Here is a 21,661-nt window from a genome sequence, read left to right on the forward strand (position 1 = left end):
GCTGGGGCTCAGAGTGACAAGGGCTATGTGGAGGTCAGTCTCCCTGTGGGTGTCTGACGATGAGGAGGTGGATGGTGCAGTGCAGAGAGCATGGCCTGGGGAGGCAGCCGGGCCTGTGGTTTCTTCTGCCTCTTACCTCAGCGCGCTGAACTTCATCTTCCTCAAATTTCGAACATTGAGGGCAATAACATCCACTTTACAGGGGTTGGTAAGAATTAAATGAAATAAGGTGAGTGAAGCACAGAGCAAGAGCTAGGAAGCTTCTAGTATATGCTACTTGTCCATTTCCAGGGCATTGGAAACTGGAGCTTGAGCAGCCATTGGATGTCTGCCTCCATTGCCAGCCTACACCGTGTTCTGGGGTGAATTAGGAAAAGGCATCTGCCCCCTTTCCCCGACTGGTGCCACTCAGCAGGCACGTGGGTTGGCAGATTTCAGCCCTAGCTTAGGTGGTTGGCATCTGAGGAGTGCCTACCTGCACAGCCATGTGCAGCATGCTCAGAGGTTGACCAGTAATGGAATTGATCCTTTATATGCAGTGACCACAGGTCCCATCTGTGACCCACAGGGCCTGTTGCCCTGGTGTAAGATGAGGTCTTTCACATCCAAATGTATCCCAGTTTAGACAGCAAATGATAGGATCTTTCTATGCAAAATAAAATAAAGACAATAGTTCTAAAGCCTCTGACTCAAAAGGAATGTGCTTGATATGTAATGGGGAGGGAGGATTGAATGGGACCAGGAGTGGCGGGTAGGCAGGAGAAACACAAAGATGGATTCTTAGTAGTGGATAAGTAGTGTGATTAAAAATTTGAAACTCAGGCTACACCCTGTCTTGGACTCACACAGGCTATGGGGAATTGCTGCCAGATTGCGGGGAGGATTCTTTTTTTCTCCATATTGTCCGTTCATCCCTTCTCCTGTCACCAATCATGAAAACCTTGTAGGCATGAGTTTCCCTCATCTTTTCTATTACTGTGCCAATAGAATAATGGCTTATGGCCAGAGCTTCTGAGCCATTACTAGCTGGATATCTGTGGAAAATTGAACCAAATTGAAAGTGTGACCTTCCTACTTGGCATTTAAGGGAAGTGTTAACAGTAGGCCACACACAATATTCCATACCCAAGAATGACAGGATCCAAAAGAGAGATGGGCAAGTAGCCTTTGTTAAATTAGGGGGCTGGATTGAATGGGGATATCACGAGAACATAGCCATATATCAGCATTCCTGGGGCCAGAGCTTTTGACCTCAGCGTCTGTTAAATGTATAGGGGAAAAACGATGATGGGATGTAATGATCCCTCTTACTTTCTGGCTGTGTGACCTGGGGCATGTTACTGAGCCTCTGTGAACCCTTTTCACTCCTGGTACTTGGGGATAATCATGCAAGCTCACAGAGGTTTTATGAGAGTTCAGTGAGCTAACAAATGTGAACCTCCTACCATTGGGCCTGCTGCAGAGTAAGACTTTGGCAAATGTCACTTTTCTTCTCTGTGCCTCTTCCCCAGAGAAGGCAGGGGAAGTGTGTCTTGATGGCACCTCAATGACCTTCTCTTCTGGATTTTTTTCTCCTTGCAGAAAGTCAGAAACATGGCCCTGGATGATGTCGTGATCCTGAATGTGGACACCAACACCCTGGAAACCCCCTTCGATGACCTCCAGAGCCTCCCAAACGATGTGGTAGGTATCTGAGCTCGCGAGGATCTAACTTCTGTGAGCTCCTGCAAAGAAATGAACGTGACTTTGGGACATGGGGAAGGAGAGGAAATAGCCAAGGTTTTCCTGTGACCTGAGAACTGCAGTTTGTTTCTCCATTGAAACCTTTGTCTCAGTGTAGAAAGTTAGAAGGTGACCAGGCGCGGGGGCTCACACCTGTAATCCCAGCACTTTGGGAGGCCGAGGCGGGTGGATCACTTGAGGTCAGGAGTTCAAGACCAGCCTGGTCAACATGGTGAAACCCCGTCTCTACTAAAAATACAAAAATTAGCCAGGCATGGTGGCGCATGCCTATAATCGCAGCTACTCAGGAGGCTGAGGCAGGAGAATCACTTGAACCCGGGAGGTGGAGCTTGCATTGAGCTGAGATTGTGCCACTGCACTCCAGCCTGGGTGACAGAGTGAGACTGACTCCGTCTCGAAAAAAAAAGAAAGTTAGGGCCCACGCCTGTAATCCCAGCACTTTGGGAGGCCCATGTGGCGGATCATGAGTTCAGGAGAGCGAGACCATCCTGGCTAACATGGTGAAACCCCGTCTCTACTAAAAATACAAAAAATTAGCTGGGCGTGGTGGCACGTGCCTGTAGTCCCAACTACTCGAGGCTGAGGCAGGAGAATTGCTTGAACCTGGGAGGTGGAGGTTGCAGTGAGCTGAGATCGCTCCACTGCCCTCCAGTCTCGGTGACAGAGCAAGACTCCATCTCAAAAAAAAAAAAAGAAAGAAAGTTATAAGGTGGTTTACTTTTTGAGTCTATTTTGCTCTTGAACTTTTATAAGAAAGACTGTGAAGCGACCTTAGTGTCTAGACCTCTCCTCTGAGGGTCTCGCCACCTCTCGCCAGCACATTGCCACCTCTAGAGATCAGGACAGCTCCCTCCGAGTAACACCACAGAAGGCAGCTGGCGGGGTTTTCAGTGTGAACAATTTGGGGTACTTCAAACCTACATTTTTTTCCTAGACCATCATCAAATAGCCTTTTCCCTGCATAGTAGAGTATCAGGTGCCAGTGCTCTCAGTGTAGCTGTGCACCCTCTGCGTCACACTTTGTTGCCTCAGGTCTACACAGAATGTGGGTTCTATTGAGCAAAAAGTAATTGGCTGCCACATTTGCCACACTAACATCTGCCTATATACCCGTCTCCTGTTGCTACTTGGAGCAGCCCTGTAGGCAGCTGTGTGAGGTAGACCCATTCTCCCCTTGTCCATGCCGGTGAGGATTGGGCCTCACCAGCAAGCATGGTTTTATCGTTTCTGCTTTGACCTCCGTAGCTCTGCCTGCAAGAAGATCTGTAGAATTATCCTGACTTCCAGAGTGAAAGGGGTTGTTGTTCCTGGCCATGTGGTGCTCATATGTGTCCTGGTCGGGGGAGTGTTTTACCTGGTGGGCATTGATGCACCATCACTGCCAGGAGCCCCAGTGGCACCCTGTGGGTAGCTGTCTGAAAGGATTGCTGTTTGTTGATGAATGTCTTGCAGGATAATTTCTTTCCTTTTTTTTTGAAACAGCATCTGGCTCTGTCACCCAGGCTGGAGTGCGGTGCGCTATCTTAGCTCACTGCAGCCTCTGCCTCGTGGGCTCAATCAATCCTCCTACCTCATTCTCCCAAGTAGCTGGGACTATAGGCACATGCCATCATGCCCAGCTACTTTTTGTAGAGACAGAGTCTTGCTGTGTTTCCCAGGCTGGTCTCATACTCCTGAGCTCAAGCAATCTGCCCATCTCAGCCTCCCAAACTGCTGGGATTACAAGCATGAGCCACTGTGCCCAGCCATAACAGTATTTCAAACTTCTCTACACCTAACTCACTGTGAGATTTTGGGGGAGTCATTTGTACCCTATAGCAGTGCTCCACTTATAATTCAGCAGTGGCTGCCATTCACTGGCTTATTGCACTGAGCTCCCATCATTGACCTCTCATTGACTCTTCATGCCACTCTGAGGATGGTCTTTTCCTTACTCCTGCTTGACCCATAGAGCTAGAGAGAGGTGGAGCCAAGGTGTGAACTCAACCCTGTGGGTCTACAGAGCCCATGTGGCCCCTTTGCCCTACTAGGTGTCTTCTGCATTTAGGATGTCATTCATCCTGAATGACAGTATTGTAGCCCTGTGGGACAGGTGATCTCTCCCTTCTACAGAGAGGAGAGAACCTCAGAGAGCATGTGCCTTGCCTTAAATCCTGTAGGTGATTAGGGGCACGGCTGAGATTGGACCCCCAGTCTGTGCTGCCTCTACTCTGTGTATCCCGCCTCCCTCTGAGGCAGCAAGAGACGACAGAACTTAGGAAAAATTAAAGTGTGAGACAGGCAGGAGGACCTATAAGGTGTGAGAATCATGTCAGGACAGAGTACATGGTTGGTACCCTAGGGCCTACTAGCTATAATTTGAGTTCTTTTGGTCCAAGGAATGTGAGGCTCCCATCCCTGTTTCCCTTCAGTGGACGAGCACCTCTTGAAGCCATGGATACCTTAGGCATGGACCTGGCAACTGCCTAGTGAATGTGGGAAGTGAACCTGAGGTCTGTCAGGTGCAGGAAATGGCCAAGGGCCCTGTGGCAGCATGAGATGAGTGACTGGCAGCTCAGAAACCATGGAGTGGACTGACTGGTCCCACCTGCACTGCTCTGACCCTGTGCTGGCACTGAGCAGCAAAGAGAAAGCAGATCTTCAAAGACTGTATGTCAGTAAGGGAAACAGATATGTCAATTACATATCCATTACAGTGTAGCATAATAGGGACCACAGGGAAATAGGAATCGGGCACAGAAGGGCCCAGGAGACAGAGTAACAAAATTTTGGGGAGGATAATGGAGTCTTTCTGAAGATGGCAAATTCCAAGATGCCTTTTAAATGACAAGTAAGGTAGCCTCGGGGAATCAAAGTAACTTGGGTGAGTTATTTTCCCTCTTTGAGCCTCAGTTTTCCACATTAAAAGAGGAGTACCAGGCCTGCTCTCAGGATTATTATGGCAAACAGTTATGGTAATGATTATCAAATGCCTGGCACAGTGCTTGCATGTTGTCGGTGTTCAAGAAATGGTACCTGCATTTGTTTTTAATAAAATTGTTGCTGATAATTACAGGCAAGGTTGGAGGACAGTTAATAACCTCCATGTCCTGACAGTCTCAGCCTGCACAAATGGGACCTCCTCTATGCAAGCTGGTTTGTAACAGGGTTGAGAATGTTCTGCAGCAGTGGTTTCCAGCTTGGGCCTCTCATTAAGGATTCTGAAGATTGTAATGGGGGGGATGTGGTCTGTAAGGTATTTATTGTATTTCAGTGGAATTCACAGCTTTGATTCTGTGATGCTACATGAGCTATCAAGAGGAGAAATCATGCCCTGCCTGTCTTTGTGTCCCCTGCATTTAGCATAGGACCTGGTAATTTTAGTGTATCAGCCTATCCATCATTGACCTTAAAGTCTCCCGTTTTGCCAAAGCTGTGTGTTTACTCTGACAGATTCTGCTTCTTAAGCATTTGGTAAATCCACATCCTCTTCCTCATCCCTCCTAAACACCACCTAATCTAAGCTTTTATTTTCCTCCTGCATTATTAGCAGCAGACTCAAGACTGGTTCATTGACTCCAGCCTCATCCCTCCAATCTTTCCTCCTCATGCCCCAGGGTGACCTTTCTAAAAACATAAACTCCATTTCCCACATACCTAAAACTATTCCATCAGTGAATGTAATTTTTCAAAAAAACATTTAAGGACAAAAAAATTCTCCTATAACTTCCCGTTACCTAGAAATTCAAGGCAACTTCCCTTTGTTGGCTTTGAAATCAAACAGACCTGTTTTCACATCCTGACTTCCTCACTTCATGTCCGTGTGATCTTGGGCAAAATTACTTCAGCTCTCTAAGCCTTAATTTCCATATAAGGTTGTTTGAGAATTAAATGTAATATATATAATATATTTAAAACATCTATCAGCACAATCGACAGTAGCTGATGATGATGAATTACGGATGTGAATTATGATCAGCATGGCATTCAGGCCTCCTTCATGATATCCCCCTGTTTTTGTTTTTCCATAGCTGTGTTTCTCTCCCCTCCCTGCTTTAAACTCTGTACTGCAGGTTTTTAGAACTGTTAACGGTTGTCCCAAATTTACATGTTGTTTCATAACTTCATACTTTGTGTACAGCATTTCTTTTGTCCCAATGTCTTACCTCATCTATTAATCTCTTACTCTTCAAGACCTGCTCTCAAGTATTTAATCACACACACACACACACACACACATGTACACACACAGAATCTTTTCTGACCTTCACATAGATTTGACCATATCTTTCTCTGTCCCCACAGCCCCTGTGTACCTTGTTTAAGTGTACTGATTTATTACCCATTTCCCTTTTACTTGTGAGTTTTTTGGGGGAGCAGTAATTGAGTTTTATTCATCTTTGTTTTCCAAGGATCTAGCAGCCACTGAATAGATAGATGGAAGGATAGAAGGCACATATGGATTGGGTTATTATGGTAGATGAAATATTGTAAAACATGGCATCTATGCTGGAAATTTTATTAAAAGGGGCTTTGGGCCAGACATAGTGGCTCATGCCTATAATCCCAGCATTTTGGGAGTCTGAGGCAGAAGGATTGCTTGAGGCCAAGAATTCAAGTTTGCAGTGAGCTGTGATTGCACCACTGCTCTCCAGCCATTATAGAATAATTGGAACTGGATTAATCCTCCCACAATTAACAATTAAAACTCTGGGCAAATATGAAAACAGCTGTTTTCACATGTTGGACAGCAGACAAGACAAGATTGTTATCCCTGAGTGAAAGGAAGCCAGTGAGGTGAGGCCTACTATCCCACTGGCTTTCTGCCTTGAGGCATTTTGTGGATACTGGTACTAGAAGGGGAATCCCCAGCAAAGCACAACAGTCGTGGGGAGCTGAAAGGTTAAAGAACAGTTTGAAGAGGAGATGGTTTAAATTTACAGGTGAGAGTATCAGATAGGAGGGAGCTAATCAGCCGAAGAGCTCCAGAAACCTGAATTAACAAACCTGCTGAAGACTAATCTGTCCACATGTAGGGTAAAACTCCTGACAGGAGACTATAAGATGAACAGTTCTCAGAGCTCACACAAGTCTAGGAATCCTTCAAGTTCTGACCAACCAGAGTCAGAGATCTTGTTGATCGTTCAGGACAATGATAAGAGACACCAGTAGGGCATGACTTGATAGTACATCTAAATTAGCTATAGAGTAAAGATCATTTTAGCCCTACCCTGAAAGAGCTTAAAATTAAGCTTTGAGAGGCATAAGAGAGGGCTTTAGGGGTCCTAAAATGTGCTGGATTTTAATGTGAGTGCCAGTTACATGGGGATGAATTCGTCAAGCTGAGCACCAATGTGTGCATTTTTATGTGTGCATGTTAAACTTTGATAAAAAGTTTTAAACAAACCTATTTCTTTTTTATTAAGTCTTTAAAAGATCAATCTGGTGTGCAATAAATCTAACCTTGTGTCAAAATAAACTTCAACCCTCTTTAAAAGAAGGCAACAAAATCCAATATTCGATAACATAACATTCACAGTATCTAACATCTTATTTAAAAAGTGCAAGACACGTTGAGAATGAGGAAAATGTCACCCGTAACGAGAGGAAAATTAGTCAATAGAAACAGACTCAGAAGTGACAGATAAGATAGAACTAGCAGATAAAGACTTTAAAGTAGATTTTATGAAGCCTATAAATATGTTCATGAATTTAAAGGAAGACCTGATTAAATGAAGGGAGAAATGGAAGATATTTTAAAATGAAAGGGAACATCTATAAGCAACAAATACACGTAGAATGAAAAAAAAATCACTTATGGGACTAAGAGGATATGAGATACCACTGAATAAAACATCAGTGAATTTGAAGATATATCAATAAAAACTCCTCAGTGTAAAGCTAAGAAAGGAAAAAGACTGGAAAAAGTTAACAAAACTCAGTGACCCTATAGCATAATATCAAGAGGGCTAATATACTTGCAACTGGAGTCCCAGAAGGTAAGGAAGGTGAGGAAAGACTAGAAAAAATATTTTAAAAGAGTATAGCGGATTTTTTTTTCAATTTTGATGAAATAATACTCAGAGCTCCAAGAAGCTCAATAAACTTGAAACACAATGGACCCAAACAAAACCACACAAAGATACATTTTGATTAATTGCTCAAAACCAAGAAAAGCTTAAATTAGCCAGAGAGAAAAAGATATGAGAAGTAATTATAGTAGACTTATTGCCAGAAACCATTTAAGGCAGAAGACAGTGGAATGACATTTTTAACGTAATGAAAGATAATTTTTATCAACCCAGAATTCTATAGCCAGTGAAAATATCCTTCAAAAATGAAAGCACTGAGGCAGGCGGATCACCTGAGATCAGGAGTTCAAGACCAGCCTGGCCAACGTGGTAAAACCCCATATCTACAAAAATACAAACATTAGCTGGGCCTGATGGTGGGTACCTGTAATCCCAGCTACTCAGGAGGCTGAGGTGGGAGAATTGCTTGAACCCAGGAGGCAGAGGTTTCAGTGAGCTGAGATTATGCCACTGTACTCCAGCCTGGGAAACAGAGTGAGAATCCATCTCAAAAAAAAAAAAAAAAAAAAAAAAAAAAGGCAAAACTAAGACTTTTTCGAACAGATAAAAAATAGGAGAAATCATTGTCAGCTGACCTGCTCTACAATAAATGTTAAAAGAAGTTCTTCGGGGGGTGGGAAATGATATTATAGGGAAATTTGAACTGTAATGAAGTGAAAAGAACCAGAAATAGTAAATATATGGGTACATGTAAGAAACTTATTTTCTCATTTTTAATTTCTAAAAGTAAAAATAATACCAGTGGAGATATTCTGCTGGTAATAATACCAGTAGTGCGTGGAGAATAGAAGTGTTCTGTTTAAAGGTTGTTATGTTACCTCTATACAAAAACTGGCATAAAAAAATAATGTTATTTGAAGGTAGACTGTATTAAGTTAAAGATTTATATTGTAAACATTACACGGGCCACTAAGGGAGGAAAAAATAAGACACATATATATAGCTAATAAGCCAATATTGAAGGTCCAAAACATTTTGTGGGGAAAGAGTAAACATGACAACAGATGGAACAAATAGAAAAGTTAGCAAGATGATAGTGTCTATACATTGTGTAGACACTCCAATTTACAGAGGTTATCATATAGAAAAGCAAGACCCAGTTGTATGCTTTCTATAAGAATTCTACTTTAAATATGAAGAGTCAAATAGATTAAAAGTAAAAGGATAGGAAAGATATGCCAGCCAAACGCTAATCCAAAGAGAGTTGGGAGCAAAGAAACAGATCATCCTTATAGAAGTATACCAAATAATACTTGTAAATACTGTCCTATCCAGGAGAAGGAGCTTAATCGCCCCTTGACCCTACTTGGGTGTGGGCTAGAATGTATTTATTCCTAAAAAAACTGTGTGTGTAAAGAGAAAAGGAGTAACTTTAGTGGAGAAACTGGCAGACACTACCTTAACCAAACGATCAATTTTAACATCACCAGTGATGTCATGTGGATATCATATAACCACTGATGTGATGTAATGAGGATACTTCACCTCTGTGGTATTCTTTCCAAAAATCCACTCTAATCATGGCAGAAACTTCTGAGAGACTCAAATTTGGGAACATTCTACAACAGGGGTCCCCAACCCCTGGTCTGCGGATTGATGCCAGTTCATGGCCTGTTCAGAACCCAGCCACACAGTAGGAGGTAAGCAGCGAGTGAGCATTACCACCTGAGCACCCCACCTCCTGTCAGATCAGCAGTGGCATTAGATTCTCAAAGGAGCGTGAACTCTGTTGTGAACTGCGTATGCAAGGGATGTAGGTTGTGTGCTCCTTATGAGAATCTAATGCCTGATCATCTGAGGTGGAACAGTTGCATCCCAAAACCATCCTCCCTTGCACCTCCCCACCACCCCACTAGTCCATGAAGATTGTCTCTCACAAAACTGGTCCCTGGTGCCAAAAAGGTTGGGGGACTGCTGTTCTACAAAATACCGGACCAGCGTTTCTCACAATTGTCAAGGTCATCGCAAAGGAAAGACGAAGAAACTGTTCTAAGCCAGAGGACACTAAGGAGACATGACAACTAAATGTAATGTTGGATCCTGGGATAGAAAAATAACATGAATGGAAAACTGGTGAAATCACAATGAAGTCTGGAGTTTAGTTAATACCAATGTGCCATTGTTAGTTTCTTAGTTTTGACCAATGTATGGTGGTAATCGTAAGATATGCAAGCTTGTCCAACCTACCCCACTTTGTTGTTGTGGCTGTTCTGTTTTGTTTTAGGCTTTTAGCAGCCTGAAGCCATAGCTTTTAGTTTCTCTCTCTAGGAAAAGAGGGATGAGGAAGGGGCTTTGCTGGCCCGACCAGAAACAAACTAAGAACCCATGACTGCATTCTCTCCCTTGGACACCCCTGTTTAGGGGAAACTGAAACTGGGTAAGGAGAATATGGGTCTTCTTTGTACTATCTTTGTAACTTTTCCATAAATCTAAAAATATTTCAAAATGAAAGTTTATTTTAGAAAAAGAAGGGAGTATTATGAATAACTTTATGTCTAAAATTTTGACAAATTAGGTAAAATGAACAAATTCCTTAAATTACAGAAAGTGACTCAAGAAGAAATAGAAAAATGGCACTATTTCTTTTTTTTTTTTTTTTTTTTTTTGAGGCGGAGTCTCGCTCTGTCGCCCAGTCTGGAGTGCAGTGGCCGGATCTCAGCTCACTGCAAGCTCCGCCTCCCGGGTTCACGCCATTCTCCTGCCTCAGCCTCCCGAGTAGCTGGGACTACAGGTGCCCGCCACCTCGCCCAGCTAATTTTTTGTATTTTTTTTAGTAGAGACGGGGTTTCACCGTGTTAGCCAGGATGGTCTCGATCTCCCGACCTCGTGATCCGCCCGTCCCGGCCTCCCAAAGTGCTGGGATTACAGGCTTGAGCCACCGCGCCCGGCTCTTTTTTTTTTTTTTTTTTTGAGATGGAGTCTTGCTCTGTCGCCAGGCTGGAGTGCAGTGGCGCAATCTCAGCTCACTGCAAGCTCCGCCTCCCGGGTTCACGCCATTCTCCTGCCTCAGCCTCCCTAGTAGCTGGGACTACAGGCACCGCCACCACGCCCGGCTAGTTTTTTTGTATTTTTAGTAGAGACAGGGTTTCACCGTGGTCTCGATCTCCTGACCTCGTGATCCATCTGCCTCGGCCTCCCAAAGTGCTGGGATTACAGGCGTGAGGCACCGCGCCCGGCCAGAAAAATGGCACTATTTCTATTTAAGAATTGTGAATCTGTAAAACTTTCCCACAAAGAAAACTCTAGGCCCAGAGAGCCTCCCTGGTTCATTCTATAATATATTTAAGAAGAACTAATACAATCTTAACACCAACTTTTTCAAAAAACAGAGGTAAAAGGAAGATGTCTCAACTTATTTTATGAGATCAGCTTTACCCTTACTTGAAAACCAGACAAATAATTTCCAAAAAAAAGGAAACTACAGACCAATATACATAACCAATATAGATGTAAAAATCTTTAACAAAATATTATCAAATTGAATCCAGCAATATATAAAAAAGATAATAACCTTTTTTAAAGATGTGAATACAGGTTGGCTAAATATTTGAAAAACCATGTAATCTATTATATCAATAAACTGAAAAGGAAAATAATAAGATATATGCAAAAAGAATTTTAGGAAAAATTCAGCACTATTCTTGATAAGAACTCCTAGAAAGTGAAGTATTCTCACTATGGTAGAGAGCATCTAGAAAAGACCTACAGCTCACATCATACTTAATGGTGAAAGACTGATTTCTTTCCCCCTGAGAATGAAAAAACGTACCTGCTCTTCTTATTTCTATTCAATGTTGTACTAGAGGTTCCCACCAGTTCACTAAGACGGGGAAAAGAGGTAAAGCCCAAATGGTTAGAAAGAAGTGAAATTCTCTTTATTCAGACAACTTGATCGTGTATATGGAAAATTCTAAGGAGTCTCATAAATGAATTTAGCAAGGGTACAGGATAAAGTCAGTATACAAAAATCAAGTGTATTTCTATATACTAGTAACGAGCAATTGAAAATGAGATTTTTTAAAGTACCATTTAAAATAGCATACAAAACACAAAATACTTAGGAATAAATTTAAGAAAATATGTTGAAGATTTGTATCCTGAAAGCTATAAAACATTTCTGAGAAAAAATTTAAAAGACCTAAATAAATAGAGAGCTATTCCATGTTTTGGATTGGAAGACTCAATATTTTTTTACTCAATATTTTTAAGATGTTAATTTTCCCTAAATTGATCTATAGATTCAATATCCTAACCCAAATTCCAGATGGCTTTTTTTGGGGTAAACTTGACAAGTTGATTCTAAAATGTATATGAATATGCAAAAGATCGAGAATAGCCAAAACAATGTTGAAAGAGAAGAACAAAGTTGTTGGACTTATATTACCTGTTTGCAAGACTTACTATAAAGTTACAGTAATCAAGACAGTGTAGAAAGACATATAAATCAATAGAAAAAAATTAAGAGTCCGGCATTAGACCTATACATAAGTGACCAATTGATTTTTCAACAAGTATGACAAAGTAATTCAAAAGGGAAAGAAGAGGGATCTTTTTTTCCAACAAATGTGCTGAAACAACTGGATATCCATATGGAAAAAAAAGAAGCCTTGACTTTTACCTCATGCAAATATTAGCTCAAAACAGATTATAGACCTAAAAGTAGAAACAAAAGCAATCAAATGACTAGAAAAAAAAATATGAGAGGGAATCCTCATGAATTGGGGGTAGGCAAAAATTTCTTAGTATATAAAAAGCATACATCATAAATAAAAATGTGATAAATTGGACGTCATGAAAGGTAAAAACTTATGCTCCCCAAAAGCATCATTTAAAAAATGAAGAGGCAAGCCACAGACAAAATGAGATAAAATATTCTTAACACTTAATACCTAAAAAAGGACTTTTATCCAAAAAATATTTAAAAATTCCAAAACTCAGTAGCAAGAAGATAGCTCAATTAAAATGGGTAAAATATTTGAAGAAACACATCACAAAAAGATATTAAAATAGCCAATACGCACATGAAAAGATACTCAGCGTCATTAGTCATGAGGGTACAAATTAATGTCACAACAAGGTTCCACTGCATACCCACTAGTATGGCTAAAATAAAAAGGCTGAATTTCTTATAAATGTATATCTTAAACACATATTTACTGTATGACCAAGTGATCCCACACCTAGGTATTTGCCCAAGAAAATGAAAACTTATGTATGTGTATATTTTTAGCAACCCAAACCAGAAACAATACAGACATCCCCCAACTGGTTAAAATGGATATAAACAATCAGTGGTACACCCATAAAATAGAAGGCTACTCCACAATCAAGAAGAAACTAACTACTGATCTATTCCACAAAGTAGATGAATCTCAAATATATTATGATAAGTGACAGAATCCATTTATTTGACATTCTGGAACAGGCCAAACTATAAAGCTAGAAACAGCTGAGTGGTTGCCAGGACTAAAAGTGGCACAAGGGAAATTTGGGGGATGATATACCATCTGTATCTTGATTGTGGTAATAGATATATGACTATATGCATCTTTCAAAATTCATAGAACCATTCACTAAAGATGGTGAATCTTAAGATATGTGAATCATACCTCAATAAACCTGACTTTAAAATTATTTAAACACTGGCAACACCAAGTATTGTCAAAGATGTGGAAACATTTATGTGGAGCTCTCATAACTGCTGATGGAAGTATAATACGGTACAACCACTTTGGAAAACAGTTTGGCAATATCCTATGAAGTTAAACTTACGCCTACCATACAACCCAACAATCCCACACCTGGCTGTTCACCCAAGGGAAACGAAACTATATCCAAACAGGCTTGTACATGAATGTTTATGGTAGCTCCATTCATAGATAACAGACTTCATGTTTATCTCAAGCCCTGGCCTTCTCTACGCCATATTTCTTCAAAGGCCCAGAACCCTCAGACTCCCGAGATGTCCTGTGGGGCTTGTAGGAACTGGTGTGTGATCTTTCCCTGTGAGTCCACAATGCATTTGATTCCGGAAGCTAGGGACTAGGCCTTTTTGTAGACTTGATACTTCTACCCTGTTAATGCATTTTTGTTAGTATTTTCTGATAGAAGTTTATTCATTCAGCAGGCATTTCCTGAGCACCTACTATGTGCTAGGCTTTATATTGGGTATAGTGAGTATGGAGGTGATTAAGACATAGCCATGATTCTCAGTGAGGTCCCAGGCTGGTTAGTAGAAGAGCTAATGCAGGCTGGACTGCCAGTCTTGCCCCCACTTCTCCAGTCCCAGTTCATCCTCCAGGCTATAAACAAGGTATATAAACAAAGGCTATAAACAAAGCATGGAGACCACTCCCCAACTGAAAACCTTTAGTGGTGCCTCATTTTTCTCTTGGTGAAATTCAGACTCCATAATGTGGCCCTTTATAATCCACTTTCTGCCCATCTCTCCTACCTCATCTCTTGCCATTGCTCTTCTACCCATTTGTACTTTTTACTGACAGCTTTGCTTACGTACACGGGAGACTCTGGATGTTTCCAGTTCAGAGTCTTCCAAATGGGCAGATGTATAGCCAGTTCAGGTATGGAGATTATTTGTTCATTATTCATTTATCCAAAGTTTTTTGGGTGTATGCTCAGTGTATGGAGCTGTGGGAACATGGATACAGTCATCCTTCCTGGAAAGGAGGGATGAGCGCACTGAAGGGTGAGAATTGAATGCGTGGAGGTTGGAGGTGTGAACCAGGAATTAACAGTTTATTACAGCTAGAACATAGGGTGTGCAGTCAGGAGGGACAAAAGATGAGACCCAAATAGACAGGGGGGACCAGATTGGGAATGGTCACAAAAACAAGTTTGGACTTCAAGTTTGGGGCAGTGGTTTGGGGCAGTGGGGCATCTACTAAGATAATTAAGCCAGGGAATGATGTGGTAAAATTCATGCTACCAGGAGTCCCAGACTGAGTCGAGTGTTGAATCCCACCTGTTGCTGCTTTTCTGGTTGCTAGAATCTGACCAAAGTTTTCCCCCACCCCACATCTACTGATATTGGACTGGGGGTCAGGGGACAGTGTGCTAGAGAGAATTCTTAGTATCACCTGTGACCAGCATCCAGTCATTCATTCCTCATGCTTTTAAGGAGTTGTTTGTCCATGCCTGTTCTGTCTTGGGCCACTCGGCGACACTGGTCACTGGATCACAATGAATCTCATTCATTCAGGAAGGGAGCATCATGATCCAGTGAGCCTTGCCCTGAGCGTGTGTGTGTATGATTTGTCAACAATCGAGGGTTTTATGGGAGTTTATGGGACTTCATTAAAGATGCTGGAGCAGGAGCACTGTGGGACATCAGAAGAGACCTCAGCAATAAACCGCAATTCCAAGCTTTGGAATGCAGTAAATGTTTAAGAGACTTCCTTCCTTTCATTACTGAATTTTACTTTACTTTTATACCAGTAAAGAGTTGTGTTTTATTGGTTGAAATTTCTTGATTCTGTTTTTCCCAGGTCTGTTTAAAAGCTACATTTTATCTTTGAGGATGTTTGGCTTGTGGTGGAGGAAGTGCTGCCAGCAAATTCAATTAACTGGCAGAGCTCACAGATATTGTACACGGATTTCTTTTTTTCTTCTTTTTCACAACTGCTACATAAACACAGCTGGGTTTAATATTTGTCGTAACAAAGATTTAACTTGAATCATTTTACCCCGGGTAATTAATGCTTGGAATCTTGGCTACTTTTTTGTTCGTTTGTAATCCTCTGCATTTCTTTACTCTAGCTATCTAGATAATGAAGTGTGCTCCTCTAGGTCTTTGCCCTGCCTTAAAACTGCTTAATATTTGGCCGTTCCCACTAGAGAGCAGATGCTTTTCTTTGCAAGAATTGAATTTCTGTCAGCTCCTTTATGCATCATGTGTTTGGAACTGTAAGTGGATCAAGTTGTTCATCGCAGCGGGGACACTGTGAAACACATCTATTATACACTCTTCCCACCCCCCTTCCTGGTTTTTTTTTTTTTTTTCCCTCCCCTGAGGAGGTGGAGATGCCCGGATCCCCTTGGGAGATATCTCGCTCTGTATGGATGTATCCATGTGATCCACCATGAATCCGGCCTGGCCACATCCCTAAGCAGGGAAATCTATATCCATTCAGCCCAGGATTGTGGCTGAGACAAACCCTACTTTTATCTTTGTAAACACCAAGCTCTTCATTAACTCCCAAATACACACCAAGTTTGGGTCACTAAATAAATCCACTAGGCTCAGCATAATGAGTGACATTTCAGTAACTGATGCCCTAGAAAATGTTAATTGTGAACCCATGATTCTTTTCGATGCTAAAATAAAGGCTTGGGTAGTTTTGGCTTTGGAGTTGAGCTAGCGCAGAAGAAGAGTCACCATCGATTAGGCCCCTACTGTGTGCCAGGCACTGTGCTAGGGGATTTGAAAATCTTGACATTTAATCTACATAAGAATCCTGCAAAAAAAGGAGGGGAGGGTAATTTATCCCCTTTTTATAGATGAAGAAAAGGGGCTAAGTAACTTGCCTAGAGGCATCCAGATAATAGCCAGGAGCAAATTCAGAATTTGAACTCAGGTCTGTCTGAGCCCAGAGTAAATCCATATTCTGTAGAGTGTGGTCCCCTCATGCCTAGAGTTCACTAGAATATATTCATCGGTTGATCAGTCAAGACATTGATTTATTATGCATGTTTGTGACATGCTGCCATTGCTCCATCTGAGTTGTCTCATTCCACGTCGGGTCTAAAGTTCGGTTGGCATTTGTGAACACCTTTGTATTCATCTAAATCTGAACTCCTGGTGGTGACTGGAATAGTTTTAGTTTTGCTTTTCTCTCAAAGCTCAGTGCAAATACAACCCAACTGCCCCAAGCAACCTACTGTTTTCTTAGAGTTTTGTGAATTTCAATTTCTAGCTGTGAACTGATGGTTAAAATTTCTAAACCTATATGGTTTAGTTTGCTAACACGGCTTTGGAAAGCAGGCATCTTGGTGGCGTTCCTGCTGTGATATGCTCATCTTTTGGGCCTCAGATAGTGGCTCTGAAGGCAGAAGTACATTTTGGTTCATTTTTACTAGATGTCATTCAATTTGCCAGAGTCATTGTGGGACATTCACATGTCTGACTGAGATACTGCTGATCTGTAGAATTAATTATAGTTAAATGGAAAGGTGGCTTTTGCTCATGAAGAAAGTCGTTAGTCTCTTGATAAACATTTTTAATTATGATTAACTTTAGTCTTCCTCCAAATACTTTCTATTAGAAAAGGCATTAGTGTTCTGGTTCATTAGAAATAGAGCAGTCGTTTTATTTTTGGTTTGCAGTCCATTTTGTTGTTGAAAGATATTGGTCATTAAAAAAAAATTGGTGGATGTTGTGTTGTAAAAAACATATAAGGTTTCTCTTGCAAGTGTATATCAGTTTTTTCAAAGGTAACTTACACTGTAATTTTGTGTGTTGTGTTTGCAAGAGAATGCTTCTTGGTTTATTCATGTTGACAACTGAAAAGCCTTAGACCTAATTAAAAGAATTTCCATGAGCACCTTTACTGAACCATTTCATTACGCGGCACTGCACAGATTGCATTGTGAAACATGGTGATAGTTTAAATCTGACCTTTAAACCTGAACTGCCAGAAGTATGGGGAGAAAACCCTTCTTTGAAAACACTCCCCAGATAGATATATGTGTGTGTATGTGTATGCATACATGCATGCACATATTTGGTTAGAAGCAATCTTTTTATGGAATGACCACCTAATAATATAAATATAAATACACATTTACTTTGAGCTCAGATTTTGTAGTCTCCTGTAGCTTGGGGTAGGATTTTCTAGCTACATTAATTTTGTGTGTGTGTGTGTATGCATGTGTAGTGTATTAAAGCTAAATTGTTGTATAAGGAAAACAAAGATAATTTCACTTACTCTGGGCCAACAAAAAAAAAAAGTATTTGGAGGAAGGTAAGATTTACAAATAGAAAAAGGCAAAAGTCTTCACTACTGTGTGTTTCAGTTTCAAATGGTGAGATACTCAGATTAATCTCATGGGGAGGGGCCAGAGTGTATATGTGTGGGCAAGACTCCTCCTGAGCTTTATTTGGCAGATAGTGGAAACAGGCCTTTTTTGGTTTTGTTTTAAAATTGCACTTTTTTACTCCAAGGATGTCATTCTATAAGGATTCGATAGCTTGTTCATGGGATGCTCAGCAGAGCCGCTACAGCACATAACGAAGTAGCCATTCACATAATAATAATTGATCCTTTTGTCTGACGAAAAGCTGCCTAGAATTCTAGCTCTTGCCACTAACTTTCTGATGTATACACAGCCCACAAGTTGTCAGGGGAGAGGGAGGGAGCAGAGATCCGGGCTCGTAGGGTCATAGCCAGCTCCAGCATGGAGCTCCGCATAAACAGCACAGCCCTCACTCCCCCGTGGAGAACCAGGATCTTTGAGGGGAAAATGGGATGCAGAAGAAGCAATTAAAGCCAACTGAGGTCAAGGTACAACCATGTTCTCAAGAAACAGAAAAGCAAGGAATGAGAGGAAACAATAATGGAGATATAATAAATCAGGGAAAAAATAAACCAGTATCATAGACATATCTAATTTGGTGGTCTAAGAAACCTTAGCAGCAGTGAGAATCAATGGACTGGCACAGACTCTGGAGGAAGATAGACTTGGACTTGACTTTGGCTTCTGCCCTTGCCTTACTGTCAGTGTGATGTGGAGCTGGGTCTCACTTTCCTCATCTGTGTAGTGGGGATAGCTGTGCCTACCTAGGCCATTTGTTCTGAAATTTTAATACAGTACTGGATATGAAAATACTTGTCATGTCATTTGTGAACTAGTAGGGTACTTGATAAATACTAGTTTCTGTTCCTTTCTCCTGATAAATATCTTGTTCTTACAGAAACTATTCCTGGGAAGGAGACTGGGGTATTATTGCCTTTACATATAAAGACGTTTTGTTTTGAATTTGAGGCAAGAACTAAGGAAGGCATAGGTAGATACACTTATGTAATGGAAATGACAGTTCGCCATTTCTCATTGCCAATGTTTATGTGCCCCTGAGGATGGGAAAACAAGTCACTAACCCCTTCTCCCCTCTCCAGACGCACACATTCCCTGTGGGATTTTAGAATAAAGCCTTGATGCCTACTTTATGCAGGTGAGGAAGAATTAATCAACTTGCCTTAGTCCTTAAAGAGGGGAGGAAGATGTGACTCGATTGCCCCTCCACACCTGCTGCTGTGTGTCTTATTTGTAATAATAATAATAATAATAAAATCTTTCAACTCCAACTGTGACACCCAGCAGTTAATGCAGCTCCCAGGAAAGAGAAGCAGTACCTGCGCAGACTAACTTGAGCCAGACTTTTAGAACGGTGCCTCTCGTTGAGGTGCGCCAGCACTGAGCATGGACATGGTTCCTGCCTTCCTAGACTGGTCAGTCTAATAGAAGAGAAACACATTAGACCGGGTGCGGTGGCTCACACCTGTAATCCCAGCATTTCGGGAGGCCAATGGGGGTGGATCACTTGAGGTTAGGAGTTTGAGACCAGTCTGGCCAACATGATGAAATCCCATCTCTACTAAAATTAAATACAAAAATTAGCTGGGTGTGGTGGCACATGCCTATAATCCTAGCTAGTCAGGAGGCTGAGGCAGGAGAATTGCTTGAACCCAGGAAGCGGAGGTTACAGTGAGCCAAGATGGTGCCACTGCACTCCAGCCTGGGCAACAGAGTGAGTGAGACTCCATCTGAAAAAAAAAAAGAGAGACAGACGCTAATTGGATTCTTGTGGAATGCATCATTATACATTGTTGTGTGTCCCTAAATGAAAGACAGAGTGAGGGCGTATAATAGGGTAACCTTAGTCTAGCCTCAGCAGTTCGACTGAGGAAGTGATATTTGAACTGAGACCTGAAGGATGAGTAGTAGTCAACTTAGGGCCCTGTGTTGTCCAATATGGTAGCCACTATTCACACATGGCTATTTAAATTTAAATGTATCGAAATGAAATGGAATAAAAGTTTCAGCTTCTCAGTCACGCCAGCCACATTTCAAGTGCTCAGTAGTAGCTAGCATATTGGATGTCGTTGGACAGAAGATAGATTATTTCCATCATTGCAGAAAGTTATGTTGGACAAGGCAGAATTCTAGGCAAGGGGGCAATGGTGGGTGAGAGCACTCCACACCAGAAATAACCTATGCAAAGGTCTTGGGGTAAGGGGGAGGCCAGTGGGACTGGAGTCCGATGCGGGTGGCTGAAGCCACAAAGGAGGATGCAAGAGCCTCTCATCTGAAAGACTCTGTGGCCAAATCAAACAGGGCCTTGCAGGCCAGGCTAGGGCTTTAGTCTTTTTCTCCAGAGCAGTGGAGAAGAGCTGAGAAATCTTAAGGTGCCAGCATTGATGGAAAGAGATAGATAGCATTGTCTTAGAGGTGAACACTCAATAGTCTGCCATCCACTCCCAGGCCCCGGAAGTTGCAACCAAATGATAAAGGAAAAACACGCTACTTCTTGAGCACTAATGTGTACTAACAGGGTGTTTTCATTCTCCTGGGGAGAAAGACATGTAAACTGCTGGTATATAAAGTCCTAAAGAAGAGAATGATGGTTTAGGCAACACGAGAACCCCTTCTGAAGTAGTAGTAAGCTAACTCGTATCCGATTTGTAGGGGCTAAACTGGTAGTCCTTAGGAGCCAGGCCCTCCCTCCTCTGCAGTTCCGTTTCCAGCACATCTCCAGCATGGGACCTGCAAAGATTAGGAATCAACAAAGGAATAGGCCATTGTGCCCTGAGAAAGAGCTGTTTGTTCTGACAGAAAGTTGGGGGCTTGTATTTTTTAATAAAAAGAGTTTGTTAGAAAATACGATAAAGAATATCCCAGGTTTAGGAATGGGTTTTGAGGCCTTTGAAATCAAGTGGAAGACAAAGGTGCAAATGGAGCTCGAGCCAAGCCCCTAACAGGCCTTAAATATTATGCTACGGAATTGAGACTTTATTATATTCACAGTAGGGAGCCACTAAAAATTTTAGAGGGAATGACATGATATAACCTCTTGTTTTAGGAAGGTAATTCAATGCAAAGGATGGATTAGACTAGGAAGAGAATAGAGGAAGAGACACCAGCTCAAAGACTGTTGCAATAGTACTGGTAAAAGATGAATCTAAACTTAAAAAAAAAAAAAAAACCTAGGCACTCTGCTACATCCATTCTTCATTTTATATCCATTATATTTTACTCCTCACAATGTATACATGTTGTACATACTTCATTTTACAGCCAAAGAACTAAAGCTCAGAAAGGTTAAAGTAGGGAAGCCAGGTTTTCAATCTTAAACCTAGGCTTCTGTGATTCAAACTCTATGCTTTACTGCCTGAGGGGTGCAGTGGGGACAGAGGAGTAGATGAAGCCCAGGGACCTAAGAGGTTAAGAACAGTGACCAGTGAAAGGAGGACCAGGGGACAGGGTCGGGTTAAGGGGGGGCAGGGGCAATACTGTGTGTGTTACGGGATGTGATAAGTTTGTGGTTGTATAAGACTGGTCTCCTTGTTCCCTCTGACTCATTCCGCATGCAGATGTTCATTTCTCCTGCCATTGTGGTTGTGTCTTAGCAATGGCATTCTACAGAAGGGGAATGAATATCACTTTCTCTTCCCATCCTTTCCAACAGAGACCAGTTTCTATTAATGATCCATCACTAAAGAATGTGATCCTAGACTTTCCTCCAAGCAGAGAGGCTCAGCCACTGAAAATGCCTTTCACAATGTCAAACACTTGTTCGTTCGTTCGTTCTTTCATTCAGCAGAAAGTGCTGC

The 21,661-nt window shown here is 41.7% G+C and overlaps 1 protein-coding gene across 19 annotated transcripts in view; it reads left to right on the forward strand.

Annotated features, from left to right (window-relative positions):
* DENND1A (DENN domain containing 1A) overlaps nt 1-21,661 on the forward strand; it is a 545,711-nt gene that overhangs the window by 343,133 nt on the left and 180,917 nt on the right. For all 19 annotated transcript variants that reach the window (XM_045372599.2, XM_045372603.2, XM_045372601.2 and 16 more), the window contains one exon: nt 1,582-1,683. In XM_045372599.2, the coding sequence (XP_045228534.2) occupies nt 1,582-1,683 (102 nt within the window). The remainder of the gene's footprint in view (nt 1-1,581; nt 1,684-21,661) is intronic.

This window comes from Macaca fascicularis, chromosome 15, assembly GCF_037993035.2.
Source record: "Macaca fascicularis isolate 582-1 chromosome 15, T2T-MFA8v1.1".
Classification (NCBI taxonomy): domain Eukaryota; kingdom Metazoa; phylum Chordata; class Mammalia; order Primates; family Cercopithecidae; genus Macaca; species Macaca fascicularis.